This window comes from Pteropus vampyrus, unplaced genomic scaffold, assembly GCF_000151845.1.
Source record: "Pteropus vampyrus isolate Shadow unplaced genomic scaffold, Pvam_2.0 Scaffold88, whole genome shotgun sequence".
Lineage (NCBI taxonomy): Eukaryota > Metazoa > Chordata > Mammalia > Chiroptera > Pteropodidae > Pteropus > Pteropus vampyrus.
The window spans coordinates 4927376-4952534 of NW_011888869.1; the positions used below are offsets into that span (position 1 = coordinate 4927376).

Below are 25159 nucleotides of genomic sequence, written 5' to 3' on the forward strand. Positions count from 1 at the left end.
ATTTTCCTTCAAAAATATATTTATAACCTAAAACAGTCCAGTATTTGTCCATACAATTTGGACCTAGCTTCTCCATGAATAAAATAATGGTTTTCTTGATGAACTGTGAGCAATGTTTTTATAACTATATTGCTGAACAAATTTTACATAGCTTATAGCATAATCTGCCCTAGACTTGGAATAATAATTTTAAGTATGAGGTTGTTTGTTTTTTAATTTTCTAAAGAATCACAACTTGTATTTTAATTTTCTTTTAAAAGGTAGTTACTTCTGTTGATCTACATACATGTAGATGCCCTGTTCCACAGATTTCTTTTTAACCTCTCCCTGTCTACCAGAATATGTCATTTATTCATGGACAGTATAGATATTACCATGCACACATGCAAGAACTACTCATTTGATATAAGTAATTTGTTATATGACCATGTCAGAACTGTGACACAGAAAATACATAATAATCTTTCTATAGAAATTTTTTTATCTATTAATGAGATATATGTTCACATATTTTTACTCTTTAAGATTGAAAGGCATGACAACTGTGCCTATGACTATCTAGAAGTTCGAGATGGAGCCAATGAAAATAGCCCTTTGATAGGGCGTTTCTGTGGTTATGATAAACCTGAAGATATCAAATCTACCTCCAATACCTTGTGGATGAAGTTTGTATCTGATGGAACTGTGAACAAGGCAGGGTTCGCTGCCAATTTTTTTAAAGGTAACTTGGAATGATTTGAAATGTGAGATTTTCTTTGCCAGGGATAAATGTGGTATGTAGCTTTGACTTAGTGGATAATTAAAGTTTTATTGAAAGTTGAAGTATGCACTGTTCATAAAGGTATTTTGGTGGGTTTTGATGGAAATGGTGATTGGTAAAATACTGGAATTTTGAATTTTGTAGCACAGGGTAGGAACTCTATTAGTATATTATACCAACTTTTTAAAAATGAAATAGATAAAATGGCAAAATCCAGAAAGGGATATACATACAGGGAGGAAATATTTGCAATATAGTCAACAAAGGATTCAAAACCAGAAAGGGATTTATTGACTTGTAGTTGATCAGTTTATTCCAGGTGGCAGCATTTCCAAATCACCCATTACAGAGTGGCTTCCACTACACTGGAGACAATTTATGGCCGCCTTAGTGGAATACCTAACATGTATTTTTTTTAACAAAGAGTTATTATTGATCTGATACCTAAAATGTATTTTTGACACAGGGTTAGTACTGATAAGCCTTAATTTTGAATTTCATAACTAAATTTTAGTTTATTTTTATGTGTCACATTTAGTGTATATTACTGAAGTAAAAACAAAACTATTTTAGTGCAAATAGTAACATCAAATATGCATTTAGAAAATTCATAGGCACTTAGATGTGTCAGTGTAGAATAAAATTATTTTATGGGAAGAGAAAAAAATTTCTCTAGACTGATTTTTATAGGATAAATGATGGATTCAGTTGTATATGTCCAAATTTAGCGTGATTAATATCTACCATTTTCATTATTTAAAGAACAGTATAATGGATTTTCCCTAAAAGTTAGGTATTCATCATGTGAATTGAAAGGCAGAGAACCTTGGCACTTTTACTATATGCATTCAAAGTATTTATTAAAATTTACATTTATATGCTTTAAACCTCTGTTATATTTTACAGTATAAGAAACGTGCTATCAAGATTCTCTCATGTGATGTTTATATGTTTGGTTATCAAAAACGTGTAGTGTTTTGCTGATGCGTAATTTCTCCAAAGAATATTGTTGCTAATTCCCTAACTCAAAATAAGTTATACCCGAAGAATGAGATTTGGAGTAGCTTGTCATCTATGTTTTTAAACATAGTATATATATTTTCATATGTACATTATATATATTTCATGTTTCAATTATAATTAAAATAGTATATGCATTTAAAAATAAGGAATGATTATATTTTCTGGATTAATGTGTCTATAGAAAAACACTGAATCCTTTAAATTTAAAGAGGTCCAGTAAGTTCTGAGTTTTTTCTCTTTAATTTATATTCGCCATAATTTCTTTAAAAGCATTTTCCAGGATATCTAGCAAACTATGCTCTGAAATCAAGAGATGAAACTTTTTTTCTGTCAGTTTTCTGTTTCATTCTGAGAAATCTGTATATGGGTTTCACTAACCTTTTGACTTTAAATTCAGAAAAAACATACTGTGTCTGAGGTAAGGTGAACTTCAGGTGACCCTGCTATAGGTTTCTAGTACTTCTCCGGGTTCTTACATGTTCTGAGGTTGAGGTGACGTGAATTTTTGTTTTTCATTTATTGAGGGCTTGCAAATTGTTCCTGCTCCTTTGTTAAAGCAACCACTTGTCTCAGTTTCATTCAGAGCTATTAAGCATATTGTGGTTCCAAAAAATTTTGCACCTTAATATATAGAAACAAAGCACACTCTAGTTGTTCTCTAACGTTTGCTGTCTTTACAGAGGAAGATGAGTGTGCCAAACCCGATCGCGGAGGCTGTGAGCAGCGATGTCTGAACACTCTGGGCAGTTACCAGTGTGCATGTGAACCTGGCTATGAATTGGGACCTGACAAAAGGAGCTGTGAAGGTGAGACTGGATTCGTCCTTGGCGTGCCCTGCCCGAAGCCCGCTGCCCCATTCCTTTCTTTCGTTACAGTCTCATTCTCTTTCTTTCTGCCTCCCTCTTCCTTTCCTTTATAGTAATGTCTTTCCTCAACTAGTAAGATTCAATTTATAGTCATGGCTGATGTGAAACTTTGTTGAGTTCTTGTTATAAAATCAGTCATTTTCTCCCTTGGTTACCAATGAGGCCGATTGTCTGTCTGTCTGTCTGTCTGTCTATCTATCTATCTATCTATCTATCTATCTATCTATCTATCTATGTATCTATGTATTTATGTATGTATGTATGTATGTATGTATCTATCTATCTATCTATCTATCTATCATCTATCATCTATCTATCTATATATCTATCTATCTATATATATTTCTATTTTTATGTCTATCTGGACCTAGATTTTTATCCTCCCATCTAATTTCATCTATTATTTATTTTAGTCTTTTCTTAACATAATTTATGGGTCATCTCCCTTACTAAACTATAGAACCTCAAATCTGAATTATCCTTGAATTTCTAGCATCTAGCACAGTCAGATGTAAAGCAGGACTAAATGCATTTTATTAAAGATTCACAAAGACATTTTGTCATGTTTGCTACATTTCTCTATAATTCTAAGATGAGGTATCTTGTACAGTGTTTTGTTATTAAGTCCTGTTATCTCTTCCTTCAGCATTTAAAGTTGACTCTTTTCTATTTCCCCTGCTCCACTGTGTTACAGGTCCCATACTAGAATTACAGACAAAATAAATGGATTGATCTGATTTCCTTCATTCTATTCCTCACTTATTCCACTCTAAAAATTTCTGCCAAAATCATTTTAATAGAACATTATTTACATTTATATATTTATTAAAGTTACTTTGGTGTTTCTCACAAAAATGTAAGCTCTCTAAGCACGAGCATCTTGTTCTCTACTGTATCTGTAATAGAGGACATTATAAGTAGCAAAAGTGGCAGAATTATTTGCTTAGTGAATAAATGCCCAGTTGACCTGTTTCTTCTTAAAAGGTTAAACTCTTCACTTTGACAAACTACTAATCTGCTCCCTATCCTTCACTTTGACAAACTACTATCAAACTACTAATCTGCTCCCTATCCTGAATAAAATAGGCACAATTATGCAGAAAATGCAGTATTTTAAAAACAGAACATTGTATATCAGACACTATAAAGAAATATAGCTATTATTTCTGTGTAGCTCCTAGAAATAAATAATTTACCTCATAATAATTTAACAAAAAGTGGCAAACATGAAAGCACAGGTAGTTTTTTTACTCTATATTTGTAAATATAGTTACACACACACACACACACACACACACACACAGTGAATTAAAGTAGAGATCAGTTATTTTAGGTAACTCTTGACTCCCTGGGAATTAATTATAAACCATAAAATATATATTCTTTTCACTGAGCTTACTTTTGGTTACTCTGATTTTGCTAAAGGTAGAGAGGTGACATAAATAATACCTCTGAAACGGATCATCTAAAGGGGAAGGAAAACATCGTTAAATGGAGTTTTTGGAATTATAACTGTTCTGTTTGCTATAGATTATTTTCCTGTTAGCTCCAGCAACTCTTCCCAAGAGTTGCTTGTCTTGGGAAAAAAGAGTTTAAATAAATAAACATTGATTTTGGTCTTTCTACATGAGACCATATTGTACTTTATATGTATCTTTTCATTAATTCTCACAATAACCATATGGTATAGACATTGTACCCATTTAAAATATAAGAAAACCAACACCCAATTTTCTTTATATTGCTCATTTAACTTTAAAGTGATTTAAAATGTTGTGGTAGCCATAATTTGCTGGGCTCCAAAGCTACAAAATAACAGGTTATAATTGGGATTAGATGATTACCATAGTTGTACTAATGATTAAGGAACAGAGACTGTAGCTCTTTAGATTTTGAAAAATCTGGAAAATAGTTGAAATGCTGAGATGTTTGGATATCAATGGGAAGGCGCTAACAAGGGGATGACCTTGTTAAAGAGAAACCTTTTCTTTTTCTTTCCTTCTAGCGGCTTGTGGTGGGCTTCTGACCAAACTTAACGGTACCATAACCACCCCAGGCTGGCCCAAGGAGTACCCTCCTAATAAGAACTGCGTGTGGCAAGTGGTTGCACCAACCCAGTACAGAATTTCTATGAAGTTTGAGTTTTTTGAATTGGAGGGCAATGAAGTAAGTGAACAATAATTTTTTTTTTTTCTGTTATGTTTTGGGAACCCCTGAAGACAAACTGGTAAACTAAAATAGAAAGAAAGAATGTATTTCAGTGGAATAATAATATAATGTCGTAGTCTTTCTTTGCTCTACTGCGCATTTCTGCAACTGCTTATAATTCCTGTTGGCATTGGATAATATTTTAGAGTGTTTCTGGGAGGATGAAAATTACTCTGAGGGAGTTTTTACCTAGTGTATTAATGCATAGCATTTTTTTTGATTTGTTAAAGAACTATAAAAAAAAATTGGAGTCAGCTTTATGTCACATCGACTTTTCTAGAAAAAAATAAACCCAAATCCACAGGTTGAATCATAACAAAATTACTCATTTAGGGGAACCTGGTATATTTTGCTTGTGGAAATGGGTATATTTTCATTATATAAGTAGTTTTTTATTATGAATGTACTTGTGGTTCACAAATAAAGATTAATACTTTAACTTCAATAAAAAATGCATTTAGTTGATATTATCTTTCTTTTACAAAAGCTGACTATAGTAAAGTTACAGTTTTCTGCCTGGTCACATTTAAACAAGTGAAATCTTTTTTTTTTTTTTTTGGAATATGCTCCTGTGTGTTTTTAAATCTCTTACTAACGGCTTTGAGGTAGAAGTTTCCGACTTTCTTGTTTCCTTAAAGAAAATTGAGTCTGAAATATAATGAACTTATATATTTCAGAGAAATGTAGAATTTTAGAGCTCAGTGGACATTTCAAGATGTTCTTTACATCATGTTTTATGATGAGAAAGACTACGATTTATATTTGTAACATATTTTATCCACATGTAACAGCTGTCCTTTAATATTATCTGAAATTTGAGAAACTGTGAAATGAAGAAAATATTTTTTATAGTATTTTTTGAAAAGCTTTCAAAAAAGTGGCACTTTTTGAAAATGGGAATCTCCCTGCCAGTTCAGTGGTTTGATACGGATTTTGTGTTGAATGACTTCTGCTATCTTAGTTTTCCCTAAAGCTGTAAGCTGTGGCAGAGATGACATTTTGATTCATTAATTGGTAGATGTTCCTTAGAAGTTTATATTCAGGAGGAAGGATGGTCAATGGATTAAATAAATGGAGCATTGTAATCCAAAAGTGTTTTCTTATGGTAGTGGTCTTTATTCATGGAAGAACCCTTGAGAAATATTATAACATACCTCAGAATTTGTAAACATATCATGATGTTACTGTGTGGAAGGCCATTGCAAAATTCTGTGTATTTTCATAGCTTGATGTCTTAGCTATTTCAAATAAAGGGATGAGCAAAAACTTGACCTATAAAATATTAAATTAAGTTAAAGCTTTATTATTTTATTCATTACACTGATATCCTAAAGGGATGTCAATGTCAGACAAATTTGGCCTTGGTAACATTTTCCCATCCTGTGTCAGAGCCCTCTCTAAACAAAAATTGCAGCTATAACAAAGTGGATAGAAAAACTTATTTCATTTATCCTAGCAATATTTTGCTGATTTATCACCTAATTAATATTACAAGAAACAGTAATTTGAGTTGACACATTGCAAAGTACAGATCATGCCCCAGGGTTCAATCATCTGCATTGTTAAACTTGCTAATTACACATTTATGCAATACGGTCATTCATGCAAGCTGTGTTCTTTAGAATGTGACCCTTCAGAACTTTAAAAGTATATCATGGAAACATCTGTTAGTGGCCATAAAATTGCCTAAGAATACCTGGCATTCACTTAGCTTCTTCCATTTTGGTGGTGTTAGTGCATTGCATGTAAATCAGAATGACTCTACTTCATTTTAGCGTAAATTCCTGCCTCCATCCCACTGTATAGAATTCCTATTTGTTTGCACTCCTGCATCAGTGCTACAGAGTAACTTCACAGTAACTAGCAACTCAAAGAAATTAAGAAATATCAATTTGTTTAATAAGTTTGAAAGGCAAAGGATCCTTTTTTATCAAATACCAAGTATCTGTCTCACTTTGAAAATTCTTCATGGTGCTGTTCTGATTAGAATGAAGTGTTTCTGGGAGGCAGATCTGGACCAAGCCAAATTCCATGCTATTAATCACCATGCTGCCTCATATATGTATAATTTTGGAAAAGTTATATACAATTTCTGAACTTCACTTTTTCATCTTTACAATAGAAAGGATCATTTCTATTGCTAATGTTTGTTTCATGGACTAACTGTACCAATTTCATGTAATCATTGCAGCATTAAATGAGATGGTACATGTCAAATTCATTCACAGTTCTTAGTGAAAATTTAAAAACATTTAACAATTAACACAAAAAAAGCAGTAACTGCTGCTCTTTTTGTGACCATCAGTGCCATCATGTCAATGAACATTTATTTCAGTTCTTAACTCTGTGTTTCTGGGAAAAGATATATGCTGTAAATACATACAAAGAAGCAGACAATTGTAGATATGTATCTCTTGGAGATATTCAGAACAAAATTCTTCTCAAACCTGTCTTTCATAGTTTCTGCCTCATGTTTGGACCTTTTTATTGATTTTTTTCTTTACCTTTTAATTCCAGTTTGACTATCACAGGAATAAAGAGTTGGAAAAGCATGACACACTTTTCAAAAATGAATGTCAATCATCTGGTGCTTTCAAATCTGGTGACGCCAATGACCATGTTTTTTCTAGGTTTGCAAGTACGATTACGTAGAGATTTGGAGCGGTCTTTCCTCTGAGTCTAAATTGCACGGCAAATTTTGTGGTGCTGAAGTGCCTGAAGTGATCACGTCCCAGTTCAACAATATGAGAATTGAATTCAAATCTGACAATACTGTATCCAAGAAGGGCTTCAAAGCACATTTTTTCTCAGGTATCAGTATTCGCATACTGCATATGTATATTATGGATTTTTAAGGTGAATTGGCTTAAATTATATTTTATCCATTTTTCTTAGTTTTCTGTAAATGTAACTTGGAGGTGTACAGAATGCATGAGCATTTATTCTACGTTGAACAATTTTTTATGTAAAATTAGGATGTTAATAATAGGAACCCTGTTGAAATTTAGTCAAAATACTTAGATCATGTATACACTAATCAAATATTATAAAGACTGGTACAAGTAACACAAAATTATTATAATAATGTTTTCATACAGTGACTTTGCTCTTTACCAACGGATGGGAATAATGATACCAAATTTCCAAAAATTGGCAGACTGTTTCAAAATAATTTATCTTTGGTCTTGGAATATGTGGTCTCATTTTAGCAACATAATTTTTATTCCTACCATTTATCAACATATTTCTTATTTCTCTTATTACATTTAAATTCTTCTTATTAACTGATATTAAAATCACACTTTGCCTCATCACTATAGAAATGACTGCAGGAAGAGACCTAGAACTATGGAAGTTATCATTTTACTAAAAAAAATATATTATCAGATATTTTCAGCAGTTGTTACTTCTGTGTTTGGAATGTATGTTTAATTTAATGAACATAGTGAAACTTCCTTCTTATAGAGCTGAAATTTGATAAAAGGTCTCCAAATTTTAAGAAAATATATAGAAATCAGTGAAATTCCCTCATTTTCCTAACTTTATACCTAATAAAAATACTGTGTAACTTTAAAAATAGATAAAATTATAGTAAACCTTAGTATAGCAATCTATTCTGCCTTTCAAACTGGCAAGCAATTTAAAGCAACTGAATTCCAATTATGTTTTAATATTAGGTAATTTGGATTGAGTTAATTCAAAGTCCATTTATTTCAGTCCCCATGTGTTTAAAATTAATGAGATTTACAATGCCCAAGATTTGTTTGGGGTTTTCGGTGTAATTGAAGTTAATGGTTCAGGAGCTCCATTGAGGGGTCCAAGTCATACACAAAAGTTAGAAATACAATGGTTCTTGGCTCCCTTGTTCTCATTCCCTTCTTCCCTCAGATTTAATTGCCTTTTAAAAGTTCTTCTCAGACATTAATTTAAGATTTATGTTATTCAAAATAGAATTGTAATATCCTATTTCAATGAAAGGAAGACTTCCTTAGACTTCATTATTTTATAAATATCACGTATTTTTATCAATTCTAGATTTCCAGTGGTTAGAGATAAGGCTTCTTATGTTAGAGCCACTTAAATATTTATTTCTAAAATTGAAAGTATAAAGTAAATAAATTTCATCATAACATTAATAATATTCAGGATCCTTTTTACTTCAAATTAGATATATATTTTATTTGATAATACTTACAAAAAAAAGATACACACTAAATATACTGGTGATAAAGTATAATAAAATTTAAAGTTACAGAATATTGAAAATTCATTCTCTGATATTTTAGTCAGACAAAACTTTCCAAATCATAAAGACAGGTTACTTATATGTTTGTGCCTTCAGGACACTATTGAAATATAAGGCATGCTACTTTAATTCTTATAATATAGATATGGAGGCATATACAGTTATTTCAGAAATAATCACATGGAGATTTTAGTTATTTTTGCACATAGCCTTTGATTTTAAATAAGCACTTTGTAGACTTAAGAAATGAAATTGGCAGAATAATTCTAAGAACTTATTAGCAGAATAATTAATATCGATTTCTGTCACTTCCATGTTCATATAAGAAACCATCTCATATGAATCCTGATTTAATATCTTAAATTAGTCATGAAAAATGCTATAGCTTTAAAATTTAGAAGTTATTGCATTATACAGCAGAAAATCTATAAACTCCTCTACAAAAATCAAAGTGTCGTATACTATACTGATTCTAAGGTATATTTAAAAAGCAATATAACAAAGTAATAATATCAAAGCTAATAAGGATATTGAGACTATCAAAGTAACATTATTCGGACATGATATAGAATTATATGTCTATTCAATTTTTAGCTAATTTGGCATACAGTGGCATGGGCATTTTATAGAAGATATCTAGTCCAACAACATATTACTGTTATTTTCTTGGACTATATGAGGTTTGTTTTATAATTAACAGTAATTACTTACTTTATATGATAGTAAAACCAACTTTAATTTTATATAATGTTGTATTTGAACACAAGTATAAAAATCTGCGCAGGTATACTTATACTAAATGGTTAAGTAAAGTTAACTGTATTCTGCTCAGAACAAAGTTATTTTTTTCTTTATATGGGTGAAATGTAAAGGAAATATAAGATTTTATGTATGTCAAAACAGCAACCTTTGGGAAATTGATGTGTTTTTAAAAATTTAATTGTAATATTCATTATTTGTGGATAATATAATAAATGACCTCAGGCAATGAGAATTGAGCATATTTTATCTTCTTTAGACAACCCTGTATTAGTGCAAAACTCAACATGACTTCTGCAATAGCAAAGACACAGAATTTGAAGAATAAACCTCATTGAAAAGCAGTCTTCCTCACAGATAACTTTAATGCGAATGTGATCTGTTACTGATGGACCTAGTGACTTGCTTAGTGGCAGAAATGGAATAAAACCTAGATTTCCTGATTCTCTTTTTATTTTTGTGTGAAATAAACATAGGATTCAGATAAAATGATTTGTGCAAAATTCCCATCTCTAAACTTAAGTGATTTCAACTGATATGCTCATCTTATCCACCTTTCACCGTATATAGATATTTCTTCACATTGTTCTTCCCATGCACTATTTCTCTCATAGACTGGTCATAGATATTTTGAAAAAAAATTCAACCTCGTGTTATTCTCACAAGACTTTAAATATTTGTGTGATTAACTTCAAACGAGAATACAATGAAAACTTTCCTATAATTTAGAATCCTGTTCCAAATTTTTCATTATTAAACGATATTTAAATATTTGAATGTTTTGGCAAGAGCAAATTGTCTCTGTCATAGCTATCAGTAGAGTTTATTGGTGCTATTTTGAAGGTGATTATTTATTCAACAGTTTTGTGTTGAAACCTGTATGTGCCATGTATGTGTGTACACATGCATGAGAGTGTATGTGTACATGTATATATGCATGAGCGTGCATAGGTCTGTTTATTTTATATTTGAGCATTCGTTGGGAGTATATCTGCTCACATATGTTTCTGTTCTGGTGCACGGATCTTTCTTTTTCCTACAGATAAGGAAGCTATCTGCAAAGAGAAATTTTTTATTTTTGAATCTTGCAAGAACTTGATACAGGTTGCCACTTCAATTCCATCCAGTATGTATTATTAATAGGCTGATGGCCTCTGATAGTCTCAGAGATACTCTGCAAGCCTCTGATGGAAAAATGCCACCTCCTTTGTCCCTTATAATGGACTTTTCCTTCATCTAACATGAAGGAATAGAAAACAGATTTGTCCATTCCAATGAAGGAGGCTAATTTCCATCTGCAGAAAATAAATGTTTTTATTTCTACTCAACGAAACATTTATTTCTCTCACTAATAAAAACTACTTAAAACGTTTTGTGCCTACAGCATGAAAATGCTAGAAAATTTCAAATGAATTATTGATAGAATTCTCAATTATTAAATTCATTATGCAGACATTCTGAGAAGTATTTAAAACTCTGTATCTTCCTTCCCTCTCCTTTTCGATTTTCAAAATATTTGTAGTTTGTGTACTAAAAGAAGAAAGGGAAAGAAAGTAAAAACATAATCAGGTTTGCTAATAGTTTTTTCCTCCCCTGGTTTGATGACCTTTCGTATATAAAAAGTCCAGAATATATTTGTATAGTTTGTCTTTTATGATATTGTCATTTCTCATCCACATAGATAACCTGAAATTGCATTCACTTTAATTAGAATAGTTTACTTCTATTTGAACAAGTGTTTTTAAAAACATATCCACACTGTGTTCACTACTCCTGAGACAATTTAAAATATTAAGTTAAATAAGTTAAATAAATAGCTGTCTTTGTCTGCATGATGTAAAACATCTGGATAATTATAAGTATTCAAATGTTTACTGAAATTTTCTTTTTTCATATAATATTTTGACCTGTGGAGGCACAGTTATATTTGCTACTTTGCTAGGCGTGATAACTTTCCTCTGCTGCTTTTAGTTACTATTTTGATTAGTCTAGTTTTGAATTTTAGCTAAAGTTTAGATTAACCTATACATATATTCTAGCAGTGTGTTTGATAACTTAATTTTCATGTGATATTGATTATATTAGTCAACATTAGATGTGGGGCTGAAGGCAGGAAACACCAATCAACTGGGAGACTGAAAAATAATAGATAGTTAATTATGAATGTTTAAAATCTTTTTGTTCATCTTCCTCTTTCTTTTCCTCCTCCTTCCTGGTCTAAAAACTATTTTAAAATTATCATTTTTCCAGCACAACAGAAATATGAATAATTGGCTACAAAAGCTGCTATTTGAATATGATTGGTTTCACTGTCAGCTTTACTTCTTTTTAGTTACCATTACCACAGGTCAGATTATGTTCTGTCAAATCTAAATAATTCTCCTTAGAAATATAACCTAGTGACTTGAGATTTTTAATAGAATAAAATTTAAATGTTATCAATATTTCATGTACTGGAATTGTTTTCATTTTGGAATGACTATTGATTTAAAAACAGTGTTTTTATGTGTTTATGTGAACAAATTTCCTCTAAACTACTTTGCTTACAGTTGTTAGATTTTCAACCAGTTGACCTATAGGACAACTAAAGTTCACTCCGTCAGGTTTTAAGTACACCAAACAATCATTATATAAACATTTTCATAGAAAAAAATATGTGTCTATTTCAGAGTAAATAATTCTGGCACCAGAAAATGTTAAATCGGCTCTTTCCATTTAAGTGTATTTTTACATCCGCTTATGAAGGAGTATTTTCCTGAACCATCTTAAGAGCTCTGAAAAGGTGCATTACAATAATAAATTTAAATCATTTACTGCTTAACTGTCTGAATTAGAATATCTAGGTATCTGCCACCATGGTGGTAGAAAGTATGGTTACCATCCACCCATTGTGCATATGTCATTAGTAACTCATAAACTATCATTTTCATTGTTGACACAAATAAGGGAACAGGACTTCCAAATTATCATAACGTTCTCTAAAATTAATTTTACAAAGCAAATTTTCTATTAGCTTCTCATTTCTTATACATTTTTGTGTTTGATACTAGAGAATTTTTTTTATTCTATATTTTTTGTGCTTCTTTTAGTCTCCATAGTAAGTAAGAAAAATGTAATTTATCTGTTAAGGATAGGTAGAGATCACATAAGTCACAGATACATTGATTTATATACATTCTTGAGCATAGGTAGAAAACACATAAATCACATATATGTTAATTCCGATACATTCTTTAGAACTCTGAGACTGCCTTTACGTATTTGGAATATTCTGATATTGACAATGCATGAATATACCCCAGGAGCATGTGTGTACTATGTTATATAATCAGGCTCCAAAAGGGGAAAAATAGATATGTCCTTAAAAATTATTATCAGATTCGTTGATTAAATGTCTTTCCTAAATCTCTCTCCACAGAGTGAATATTGATTTGATAAAAAAGCAAATATAGCATTTGCTATTTTGGTGCCACCATGAGCTCACAAATTCTCATTAGAAAAATCAGTTGACAGAGTGTAAATCACAAATTCAGCCTAACGTCTGATATGACTGTCTCATGTCCTTTTGTTCTCTATACTGTGAGAGTGATGAAAGTCTGAGTGATATGTCATCATATATGTGTGTCATGAGCAATCTGCCAGTTTTTGACTTTAACGGACAAGCCAGCCATGGAATAAGAGTTGAATGACATAATATGGTGGCTGATGCATCACACTGCTCATCTAGTTCGTTTCCATCTAGCTCACACTGACTGAGATTAAGATCATTGCCTGCTCATCTAGTTTGGCTTTTGTAACTGTAGTGAATGAAGTTCATACTTTCTGTTTTCACCTTTGTTTCTAGCACAGTAAAAGTCCTTTTAGGGAATTACTTATTCATAAACTGGTCTGCTGGAGTAGATGTGTTTAAAACATATGTTAACTTTCTTCTTTAGGAGAGTCTAATGACACTTCTTTCCCCGCTATCCTGGAATATTAAGAAATGTCCAGATTCATTAATGCTTTGCATAACTACAACGTTAATGAAAAAAATCAACTTCAGTAGTCGTACTGATTTTTTTAAGTGATTACTAACGAATCTTGGAATCTTGTTTAGCCTCTGTCTAAACACCATGGTTAATATATTGAAGGATTTCTCTCTAATATCATTTTTTGGCATTTATTCAAACTACTCACAATTTTAAAATTATTTTTAAAAATTGGCAATAAATGTTTAGGATTAGTTGATAAAAGGATTAGTTCCTCTCTCCTACTCAAAACTCGTACTCCAGGAGTTAAAGAGGACTACAAGTTTGCATCCTAGCAAGGATGGTCTTGGAAACTTAATCCATAGTGCAAGGCACTAAGCTAAAGAAGGACTGGGTAGAACTTAGATACTATAAATTTTGTTTTTGTTTTTGTTTTGTTTTGTTTTTTTACATTGGGAACAGAGAAAGCCGTGACTTAGTTTACCCTTTGCCAGGATTAACCACAACTAAATGGCTCTCCTTTGATATTCTTTGTTTTAAAGCTTCTTACTAAACTGTGGGGTTGTCTCTTTGCTAGACAAAGACGAATGCTCTAAGGATAACGGCGGATGTCAACACGAATGTGTCAACACAGTGGGAAGCTATGTGTGTCAATGCCGTAATGGATTTGTGCTGCATGAAAATAAACACGACTGCAAGGAAGGTATGAAAGGAGTGTTCTTTTCTTGACAATATCTAGAATTTCATGCAGTTTGGGTAAAGCCACTGCTTCCAGGTAGAATTAATCATAATTATTGACTATTCGAATGTGTGTGTGTGTGTGTGTGTGGGCATGTATATACACATATATATATGTATATATATGTATATACTTATATATGTATGTATATGTGTGTGTGTGTGTGTATGCAGTGTTCAAAGATCCAAGGCAAACTACTGGAAACGCATGTTGCCTAAAAGTTCTGCACTTCACACATGGGTAACATTAGAATAACTTTGTATAACAGACATAGATGCTGCTATGATGCCATCTGGCAGCCAGAAAAGCACCACATTATCCCCAGGACTTTATAGAACAGACCTTATAACAGCCTTCATATTTAAACTTAACTTCTGCTGAACGCTTTGCATTTGGTTTCATTTCCCTCCCCAGAATATCTCATATATGTGCTACATGAGTGATGCCACTTTAAATACCAGGAGTGTCAAATTCAAATGCCTACCAGAAGAGAGACATTTAGAAATGGTAGATATTGTGCAATTTAAAGATTTAGTCTTGGTTTTGGCAAAAAAAAATTTTCAAAGTCATAGTAGTAGCATAATAGTATCCTATCAGTTTTTGTCCTCCAGGCCTTACAATATTCCTTAGAAAACCAATGATCTTAATCTCAGTCAGTGTGAGCTAGATGGAAACAAATAGTTATTCAGTTCCTATTTCTTCCTTTGGAGGCTGCTCCTGAATTTTCTATGTAATCAGGATTTATGCCTATTTTGAAAGAATTACTAAGGCAGAATTTGTAACTTGAGTCATTAGCACATGTAGATTGGTAGGTAACTGACTAGCACCAAAGTTAGCAACCTTTTTAATGCACATTCAAATGAAACTGAGTCTCTTGAATTGACCCTTGTTCCATTCAAATGTGGTCAAAGGCCAGTGTTTGGGTTTTTTTTTTTTTTTTTTTCTCTTTTTACTGAGTTATTGACATTGCCCAGAATCACATGCAAGCAGGATTTTTGTTTCTTTTTACTTTCACATATGAGGATAAACCCATGGGGATTCTGATATTTGTGATTGGTATTCTGTAAAATCAACAGGCTGCAGAATAGGCCCAGTTATTTTGCAGTTATGGAAGGTAATTCAGAGAAAAAAAGACGCAGCTTTTGCAGAGTATGCGTATAGCCCCTGGCTCACAGGTGACAAATAAATATAGATATCCTAAGTCTTTGTTCATTACAGTAAATATTTTCAAGAAAGGATTTTATAGGAAACTTCCTTTTAGATAAAACTATATCCAGGCACCCCAATAAAGTTCATTTTTATTGCCAGTTAAGGGGTTGGATTTCTTTTTACCTCTGCTATAGTACGGGCACCTTCCACAGTTCAGCAGGGAGCCTCTTTGTCTCATAGGCTCTTTGCGGGATTCTAGAGGCTCCACATTTCATATGACCAGGCAAGGACAGGGGTCACGCAAGTCAGAAAACCTTTGTCCAGACAGAATCCAGACGTTAAGGCTATTGTCTTGCTACATGATCTTATATTGTTGGAAAAGAACTGAATTTCACCTCCTTTTTGTATTCCTCTGTTACAAATCCAAACCTGCCTGTGGACACCTAGCACAATTAAGATAAAGGTCTAATGGTAAGGAATGTGACAACACATTAATTTTGGCATCCTACCCTTATCATGCAGCCCTGTAGTATACCAGGTGTTTTGTCCATTCAGTAAAGAATTCCCCCCAAAGGAATTTCTTGAAAAATTTCAGAGAATTAATTGTATTTTAGAATGGGATGCACAATACAGTACAAATAATTCACAGTCTAAAGTAGGATGTGTAGGGGGCTGGTTCATAAATTATATAGAATGAACACAGCCTGAGGATGTTAAATATTTTTAAAGTTTGATATTAACAATATGGAATGGCCCCCTTTAAGATGAAGTTATTTTAATTGTGAAAAACCTAAAAGAAATGTCATGTTAATTGAATAAAATATTTTTTGAAATCAGTTCAGAAGCTATCTCTATGGCTTGTAGCTGTTCACTTGTGTTTCCCCTTAGTATTTCATTTTATTTTGATGAACTTTGGGTTAATTTACTTTAGCAGCTAAAATTTTAGTTCAGGTATTCAAGTGTCTATTTAACTAAGGGAAAGAGAAAATGTAAATACATAATTCATAAAGTGGCTTAATGGTGTTAATTAACTGTAAATGATGTTTCTTTTAATAGAAATGAATCTAAATGGCAGTCCATTGATTTTTGTTTGTAACATTGCATTAAATATTTCACACATACCAAGGCAAGTGTTGACATTTTCGGTTGTCAATATACGTTGCTCTGTCAAAGTCTGAGCTTACAGATCTCCAGCAGTTTAAAATAGTTTATTTTCTTTTAGGCGTTTATCTAATTCATTGTAAACACTTAATTTCACGTGAGCAAGAAAACAAGCGTTGCCTGATTATGTGCTCAGCAACACGTGTGTCAATGCAGGTGAATGTGATAGCGGAGACTGGAGTGTTGAGTAGTTAGTGCTCGGGAGGACCTTTCAGCAAGATAGTGGGTAAATCGGCTGCTTTCTTGCTGGCCCAATTCTGGGCTGCATTTCCACACTGATAGATATTATCGTTATTGGCACAGCTGAGTGTGAACAGAAGATCCACAGTCCAAATGGCTTCATCACCAGTCCCAACTGGCCAGACAAGTACCCGAGCAGGAAGGAATGCACGTGGGAAATCAGTGCCACTCCTGGCCATCGCGTCAAATTAGTAAGTGAGCACATCATTCTTTTATTAAGGCGATTGCCCGTGTCTTTCTTAGCTGGGACATGGAAGTGAAATGAACGTTTATTGAATTGAACCGAATTTGTAGTCAGGTGGAAAATATTTTCATTCTTATGCTTTCCTGCTAACACTAAACAAACCCCTGATTTCCAAGAGCAAGGGATAGTGGTGGCAGCCATGTAGTTCTCATACAGTGTTCTCATCCTGGATGCTTTAAAAGGCATTGCCAAAGTTACTGCAAAGCAGAAGGCTCTACTTGCTAATGTGTTATTGGAAATGATATTTCCAAATGCAGGTAGTAAACAAAAGAACAAAAGAATCAGAAATTCAGCAAGACGGCAATAAAATTACTATTCACTTAAACACAGCATAGCGAATCAATCCCACTGGCTGTGTCAATTTTTTATGCCTCATATACAGAACATATATATATTTTATAATAAAACTAATTTTGTTTGTGGTTTGTGGAGTATTATTTTTGCATAATATATTTGCCCTCTTTAGATCGATATATTGTTAGACTTCTCTCAAATTCAAATATGAATGTAATGTTTGTCCTCTCATATTCTTTGAGTCTTGAATTCTGTCCTGGTCATCTGATAGTATATATTAAATTTTATTATAAGCTGCAGAATACTTGAAGAGTATAACTTTTAAAAAGTAATATAAATATTTTTACAATTTTCTGTAATGTGCTGTTGTTAAAGCAGGGGGAATGCCAGCTAGCAAGGCTCAGAACTAGGAGGCTCAGTCTAGGAGTCACCATAATAAAGGAATACAGGGTAAGAGATTGCTTTGAGAATGAGATTACCAGTCCATGTTAGCTTACTGGACCAATCCAACCATAAAGTTAATTTTAAATTCTGCTTGAATCCTTTCTTTTTTTGTGTGATATTTTTGGCCATTAAAGAAGTCTTATTTCTATGCAGCATTATAATAAAATTAGAGACAGTCACCAAGACTTTCATATTCCTATTACAGAATTCCTTCCAATCATATTTGTAAAATAGTAGCAAATGACTTTCCAGAGGCATCAGTTCATTCTGGCCAGTCTATGGAAGGATGCAAGATGCTAAGATGACAGCTCTGTAGGAACTTGATTGCCTTCCAGTCCTGTCCAAGGTCCTGATCTAGAGAATTACTCTCTGAAGCTCGTGGGCTGAGTGAGATATAGAAGCTGTGTCCTTTTCAGCGGTGCAGCTACTAAGGGAGTTGGATTTTCCTGAAGACTTTATTTTTGTGTGTAGATCTCAATTTTTTTTTGGTATCAAAGTCTTTGTCTCTGAAGAATTTCTTTTTATAGTTTGCGCAGGGTGCGTAGTGTCACTATTTAAAGATATTTCATTGGGTATAGAACTCTAGGATGACATTTTATTTTTCTGTCTGCACTCTAAACACTTGATTTTATTATTTTCTTGCTTTCATGGTTCCTAATAAGTCTATCGTAAATCTTAATTTTGTTCCTGTGATGTAATGATATTTTTCTTATGGCTGCCTTCAACATTTTCTTTTTATCAGCAGTTTGATATAATGTATCTAGGTGTGTGTGTCTGTGTGTATGTGTATGTGTTCAGTAAATTGTCTTTCTCAGAATTCTCTGAATTTCTTGCATTTGTATTGTGATGTCTGATCATGAATTTTTGAAAATTCTTAACCATTGTTTCTTCACAAAATTCTCTTGCACTTTTGTCTCTCTTTTCCCTCTAGGATTCAAATTACACATATGCTAGATTGTCTCATATTATTTATAACTCTTGGATGCTCTATTATTTTTTGTCACTCTATTTAGCATTTCCATTTGAATTGTTATTATAGTTCCCATGTATATCAGTCTGCTCAGGTTTCCATGACAAATGCCACAGACCGAGACTGGCTAAAACAACAAAAATTCATTTTCTCACAGTTCTGGAGGCTGGAAGTCCAAGATCGAGATGCTGGCAGGGTTAGTATCTGGTCAGGCCTCCTCTCCAGGCTTGTCATCGGCGCTTCATTGCTCTATCTTCACATGGCCTTTCCTGTGTGTGTGTGGAGAATGAGCAAGCACTAGTGTCTCTTTATCTTCTCATAGGGACATGAACCTTATGGATAACAGCCTCACCCTTACTACCTCGTTTAACCTTAATTATCTCCCTAAAGGACCTATCTCCAAATGTAGTCACGTTAGGGGTTTGGACTTCAACATAAGAATTTAGAGGTACACAAATCAGTCCATACCACGATCTCTCTGTTGAAATTTTCTGTCTGTTGTAGCATGTTGTCTGAATTTTTACTAGAATCTTAAGTATATTAATCATAGTCCCTTGATAGTTCAAACATAGAGGTCACGTTTGAGCCTATTGTATTGATTATTTTCCTCTCTTAACAGTTGTTTTTTCTTGCCTTTCTCTGTCTTGTAATTTTTTTCTTAAACGCCAGACATGTGGATAACAGTAGAGACTTTACACTGGAAGTGAACTCATCTCTTCTGTTAGGCTATTAGTGTATGTGTGTGTATGGAAGGGGGTGTTGTTGAGTGAATTTAGTTGGTAATTAAGCTGATCTTTGAGTTTTCTTGTTCCTATGATTATCTTCAGTGCACCACTGCCTTCAAATTCTTTTGTCTTAGATTGGAGGCTGAAATTTCAGAGGCATTTTCTCAATGTTTCTCCATTATATTTAGCCTTTGTTCATCTTAACCGTGAATCGTGTCCCTCTGCACATGTTCTTCCCTCCCTCAGTGGCATACTGCAGTTGCTTGTTACTTGGCGTTTGCCAGGCTGGTGATGATGGAAAAAGGTTCTCTATTGTTTTAATAGAACCTTCCACTTTAGACAGGCTCTGTATTTTTAGGTCTTAGGGATGGCCTTTCTCAGTGGTCCTGTCTCCTCTCTCCATGGCAGCCAAACTCCATCTTATATCTCTGGTCTGGGACAACCAGAGCACCCACACATGCCCATTCCAGCATGGTGGTCTCAGGACAGCCATACACTTTACATGGCAGCTCTGGGTTTCCAAAGAGAGTTTTAAGAGGCCCAGAGGAACACCTCAGTAGCCCCGGAACATTATCTCTGCACATTCTGTTGGGAAAGCAGATCACGAAAGCTGGCTAAGATTGCAGGGAAAGAGAACTGTACTTTCTCTCTCAGTGGGAGGGGTAGCAAAGCCTATGCAGCCATCTTTAATTTCACACATATATTTAAACATGTAAGATTGCACAGATTCAGGAAAGTAAAGGCAACGCAAATGAGTTACTGCTTATTACTCTCCTGACAAGTTTGTGCTATGTTAAGTTTCAAATGTGTAGCCAAAATACTATGAGGATGTAATATACCACCTGGTATACAGACAGAAAATATTTCAAGGTGATTTTTTTAAAATGCCACAGTAAATACTGTCTAATAATATTAAACAGAATTTGAATACAGTAACTAATTATTTTATACTACATAATAAACATGCTCGTTAATTTTTGTCCCTAAATCATAAATTTTCTATTATAAAGCTAAATATGAGAATTATGTAAAGTTGTATTTATGAGTGAATTTATCAGTTCTTGAGAATTTTTGTATTCCTACATAGATTTGTTTTGATATATGCTGTGATCTTCATAAAACTAGGGAATACTCTCTTCATATAAATGTAGTAAGCTGAAGAGCTGGGATCCAGAAACCCTGGGAGCATGTTTTAAAACCAGTTCTAAAATAGGCACTCTCTCATGTGTAATTCTAAAATTAAAATATGAATTTTCGTTAAAAGTGTTCTCCAAGTAGTAAAATGTAGCTTGGCTGGGCACATCTTGTATCTCACAAGACTGTACTTGGGCTAAGCAGCAGTAAGAACTATGTGTGTGTGGTACCTAATGGGTTCAAAGTGGTATCCGGATGTTTTCTCAGGTTGGTGTCATAAAGGACACTTATAGATAAGGAAGCAGGCCCAAGCCAGTTTAGGTGACTTGGCAAGTCTCTAAAGCTAGTAGTCGTCTAAATATTTTCAAGCCCAGGCATTCTGTCTCTACATTTAATCCTATTTTTCATTAGAGCATACTGTATCAGAAAGGAAAGAGATCCATAGTTGCTGTATATGTGCACATATGTAATAATTTAAATGAAAAACAACCATATTAGTAAGACAAACTTATAATGATTAACTAAAACAAATATACAACAGAGAAATGTGGAGGGATTAGGAACATGTATTTTTAAAAAGAAGATGAGTCTTGATCATAGCACTTCCACTTACTAGCCATGTTATTTTAGAAACATCCTTTTAAAGCCTTGATTTCCTCATCTGGAAGTTGGAGCTGATATCCACGAATTGTGTGCATATTAAATGAACTTGTATATAAAGTATTTAGCACAGTGCTTTATTACATTCCAATGAATGTATATTTAAATAGTAATCATTATTATGATAAAAATTGTTTTTTGAATAATTCAAACTTTGTTAAAGTTTTATGTAGTCATATTAATTTGAAGTTTAATCCTAACAATTAAAAATGTAGCTAATGATGACTTGTCAAAATACCTTTTTCTGAAGGGCCAGGTACCACATATGATAGACTTTGTAGACTACGTTGTTTATGTTGTAACAATTTAATTCTACCCTTTTAATGTGAAAGCAGCTGTAGACAATGCACAAATGAGTGGACATGATTGTGTCCAAAAATAAAAGTTTATTTACAAAACCAGGCTGCAGGCCAGATTTGCCCTGCAGGATTTAGTTCGTTCACCCAAGCTAGGAAGGTCAAGGGTAAAAGAGTTTGACATCATGGAGTCCTACGTTTGCGCTCATTTTCCTAAAAATATCACAGAGAGTGGGAACGTTTGGCCTCACTTTCTCTGGTACACAGAATAATTTTCCCTCCACCAAAGGTGTTCATGTCCTAATCCCCAGAACCTGTACATATATCACCTTACATGGCGAAAGAATCTGTGGTTAAATTAAGGATCTTGAAATGGAGAGATTACGCTGGAATGTCTGAGTGGGCCTGATATAATCACAAGGGTCCTTCCAAGAGGGAGGCAGGAGGTCAGAGAGGAGAGAAGATGCTCTACTGTTAGTTTTAAAGGTGGAGGAAGTGGACATGAGCCAAGGAATGAGGGCAGCCTTTAGAAACTGGAGAAAGGAAGCAGATTCTCACTGGACCTCTAGAAGTCATTGGCACTGCTCACTCATTTTAGACTACCAACCACCACAGTATTAGGACAATAAATGTGTGTCGTTTTAAGCCACTAAACTGTGGTCTTGTCTTACGGCAACAATTGGAAACTAATACATTTACCTTATGTTTATACACATGTGTGTTTAATCATGAGACGATGACTGCATGACAATAGCTATAAAGTAAAAGAAACCTTAGTTGAAAGATACTTGGAAAAACTCTTCTTACTAGAAAAGGGATAAAGTTCTGAATGAATAAGGACAAAGATTTATTTCTGGCTTCATCCTGTCTCGGTTCTGAGAGATGCAACTGATCATTAAATTTTGGGTATTTTTTTCATTATTTTGAATTACTATTCATTAAAAACAAAAAGTAATTTCCAGGCAAAGGAGCATACAGCAATAAGCTAATGTTCTTATGCCATTTTTACTTGATGCATCATATCCCAGAGTTGTGTTAAGTTATATAGTTGCAATTTACAGCTTCATATATGGGATATTTAGAAAACAAAAACACCCCCAAGTGTTATAGAATTTTCTACCATAAATCCACAAAAAGTGTATTTGATCACAGTTACAAAGAACTCACGAAAAAGAAAAGGCTTTGTAAATTAGAAGAGTGGGGTTTGTATTCCACTGTGCCATTTTTTCCAGTGGCCTCTAATTCTTCCAATATCTTGTGGGAAACCAAATGACAGTTCTTACCAAAGACAGGAAAAGGCTGGACTCGGGAGCTCTGAATCTTATTTCACAGCTGCTCAAATTGCATCAGTCTCTTTAATTCTCTTAGTTGAAACGGTCACCCTAGCTAAATTTTATTTCCGCATCAAGCACTATCATTTTATTATCTTGTCTTTTGTGAATATATGTAGTGACTCTGAAGGGCCTTATCCTTTAAGCAGTGCATGTACTTTCAATAAAAGCGCCTCCATAGATGTTTGTGTGAGGGGGTTGCATACGCAGGCCTGGCTCGTGGCCAGTTACATAGATTAGCCTTGCTTGGGTGTTCCAGAAACACATGGTTATTCTTTCCATAGCCTCAAATGAGAGTTCAATTTTATTTCTTTTGAGTGGGACTCCTTAATCTCATAGTTTGTCTCGTGTAAATGCATTAGGATTTCTGACTAGAATTCACAGTTATTCACTCTTTCTTGGTCTTTCTAAAACATAGTAAGCTTAAAGTCATAGAATATAATCATGGAATGAGTAAGGTGTAAGTGTTTGAATACCAAAATGTCTGTAAAGTCTTAGTATAAATGCTTAATAAAAATATTTAAAAGTCCCCAGAAAGAGGGCAGTGTTTCAGTAGAAATCAGAATTCCTTAACAGCTCCATACATTAGCTTTGCTAGCTGTCCTGTCCTCATTGTGAAGTCGAAGGACCTTTTGGCATCTAAGTGTCTTCTGTGGGGCATTTCTGTAGCATCGGTCCCTGGTGGCTGAAAATCTTCACAATGTGCATTACTTAGATATAGCAATTTGTGGCTCAGCATGTGTTATAGAATAAAGTAATAAATTGTGTATCTCGCTTTATCTTTAGAAACTCAAAAATATTTTAAAAGATTTTCCAGTTTCCCAAGGGCTCCTATAATACCTTTCAATGGCCTAGAAATATTTTGTATTGAGGCAATGTCATTATGTATGCAGGTCTCTCTATGTAGATGGCTCTATATTAAGGGCCAGATTTATGAGATCTGGGCATGTGAGTTAGTCACGCTTTGGCTTGTGTGTGGTGGAGCGTTTGGGCTAGGCTGACTGCTAGAAAAGGACCACCCAATCTTTGCAGTTGACCTAACAAGCTGCTACCAATTCCAAGAGGAAAATTCATTAATACTTTAATGAATGAGGGTTACTTGCATTGCTTGAGAATGTGTCAGCTACAAAACCCTTGCCTAATTTGACTTATAGAGTCAGTCTGATTCCATTAGTAATTTGATAAAAAGCTGAAGCCAGTTGGCTCCAGACCAGGTGTCAGTATGCCCCCCAGCCCACCAGCTCAATGCCACTTTGTGTAGTGTTGCTCTGCTCTGTAAAACAGATGTTACGATTTATTCCAGACAACCTGCATTTCATTAGGGAGTGAAGTAATCACTTAGTTATCTCGTTCACTTAGTTTTCAATGGACCAATCAATGGACTGAACATGTGTGGTCTGTAAATTCTGAATCATGCTTAACTTTCACTTAAAGAATATTCTTTAGAATGTCATTGCCCCTATTTTTAATTTTCTCTTCTACATGGTAGGTTTCTCTGCTTTTTATATTTATAGATGAATGACTGTAAATTACATTCAAAAGAAAATTACTTGACATGCAGTGGTTTTCAGATATCGTTATTTTTCTCTTGAAATAATACTGATCTTATAATTCAGAAAATTGATTTTATACTTCATAAAATACTCTGGGTACAGTTAAGCCAATTTTCTCATATTGGTTTCTTAACAGTTACAAATTGGTATTAAGACCGTAGATGTGTACACAAGGATATGAGAAGCTGACTGGATACTATCTTATGAGAGGCAGAAAACTAGCAGTTTTGGTCTGCCACTTCTATAGCGTTTCCACCCATGGGGGTTGGCCATAAACATGGGCTAGGTGGGTAGGGAATGAACAGGCTTATCTAGAATTCCGCCAACCATCCATTCAGGGTCTTTTGTCTGCCATGGACCATGTCAATTCTACTCCACTCTCTGCCACT

General features: G+C 33.7%; 1 protein-coding gene across 1 annotated transcript in view; it reads left to right on the forward strand.

Moving 5' to 3' along the window:
* The window catches only part of TLL1 (tolloid like 1), a 171693-nt gene that overhangs the window by 134563 nt on the left and 11971 nt on the right, over nucleotides 1–25159 (forward strand). Inside the window, exons 13-18 of the mRNA XM_011363716.2 lie at nucleotides 526–721; nucleotides 2464–2589; nucleotides 4655–4815; nucleotides 7488–7668; nucleotides 14408–14533; nucleotides 17183–17310. Of these exons, the coding sequence (XP_011362018.1) occupies nucleotides 526–721; nucleotides 2464–2589; nucleotides 4655–4815; nucleotides 7488–7668; nucleotides 14408–14533; nucleotides 17183–17310 (918 nt within the window). The remainder of the gene's footprint in view (nucleotides 1–525; nucleotides 722–2463; nucleotides 2590–4654; nucleotides 4816–7487; nucleotides 7669–14407; nucleotides 14534–17182; nucleotides 17311–25159) is intronic.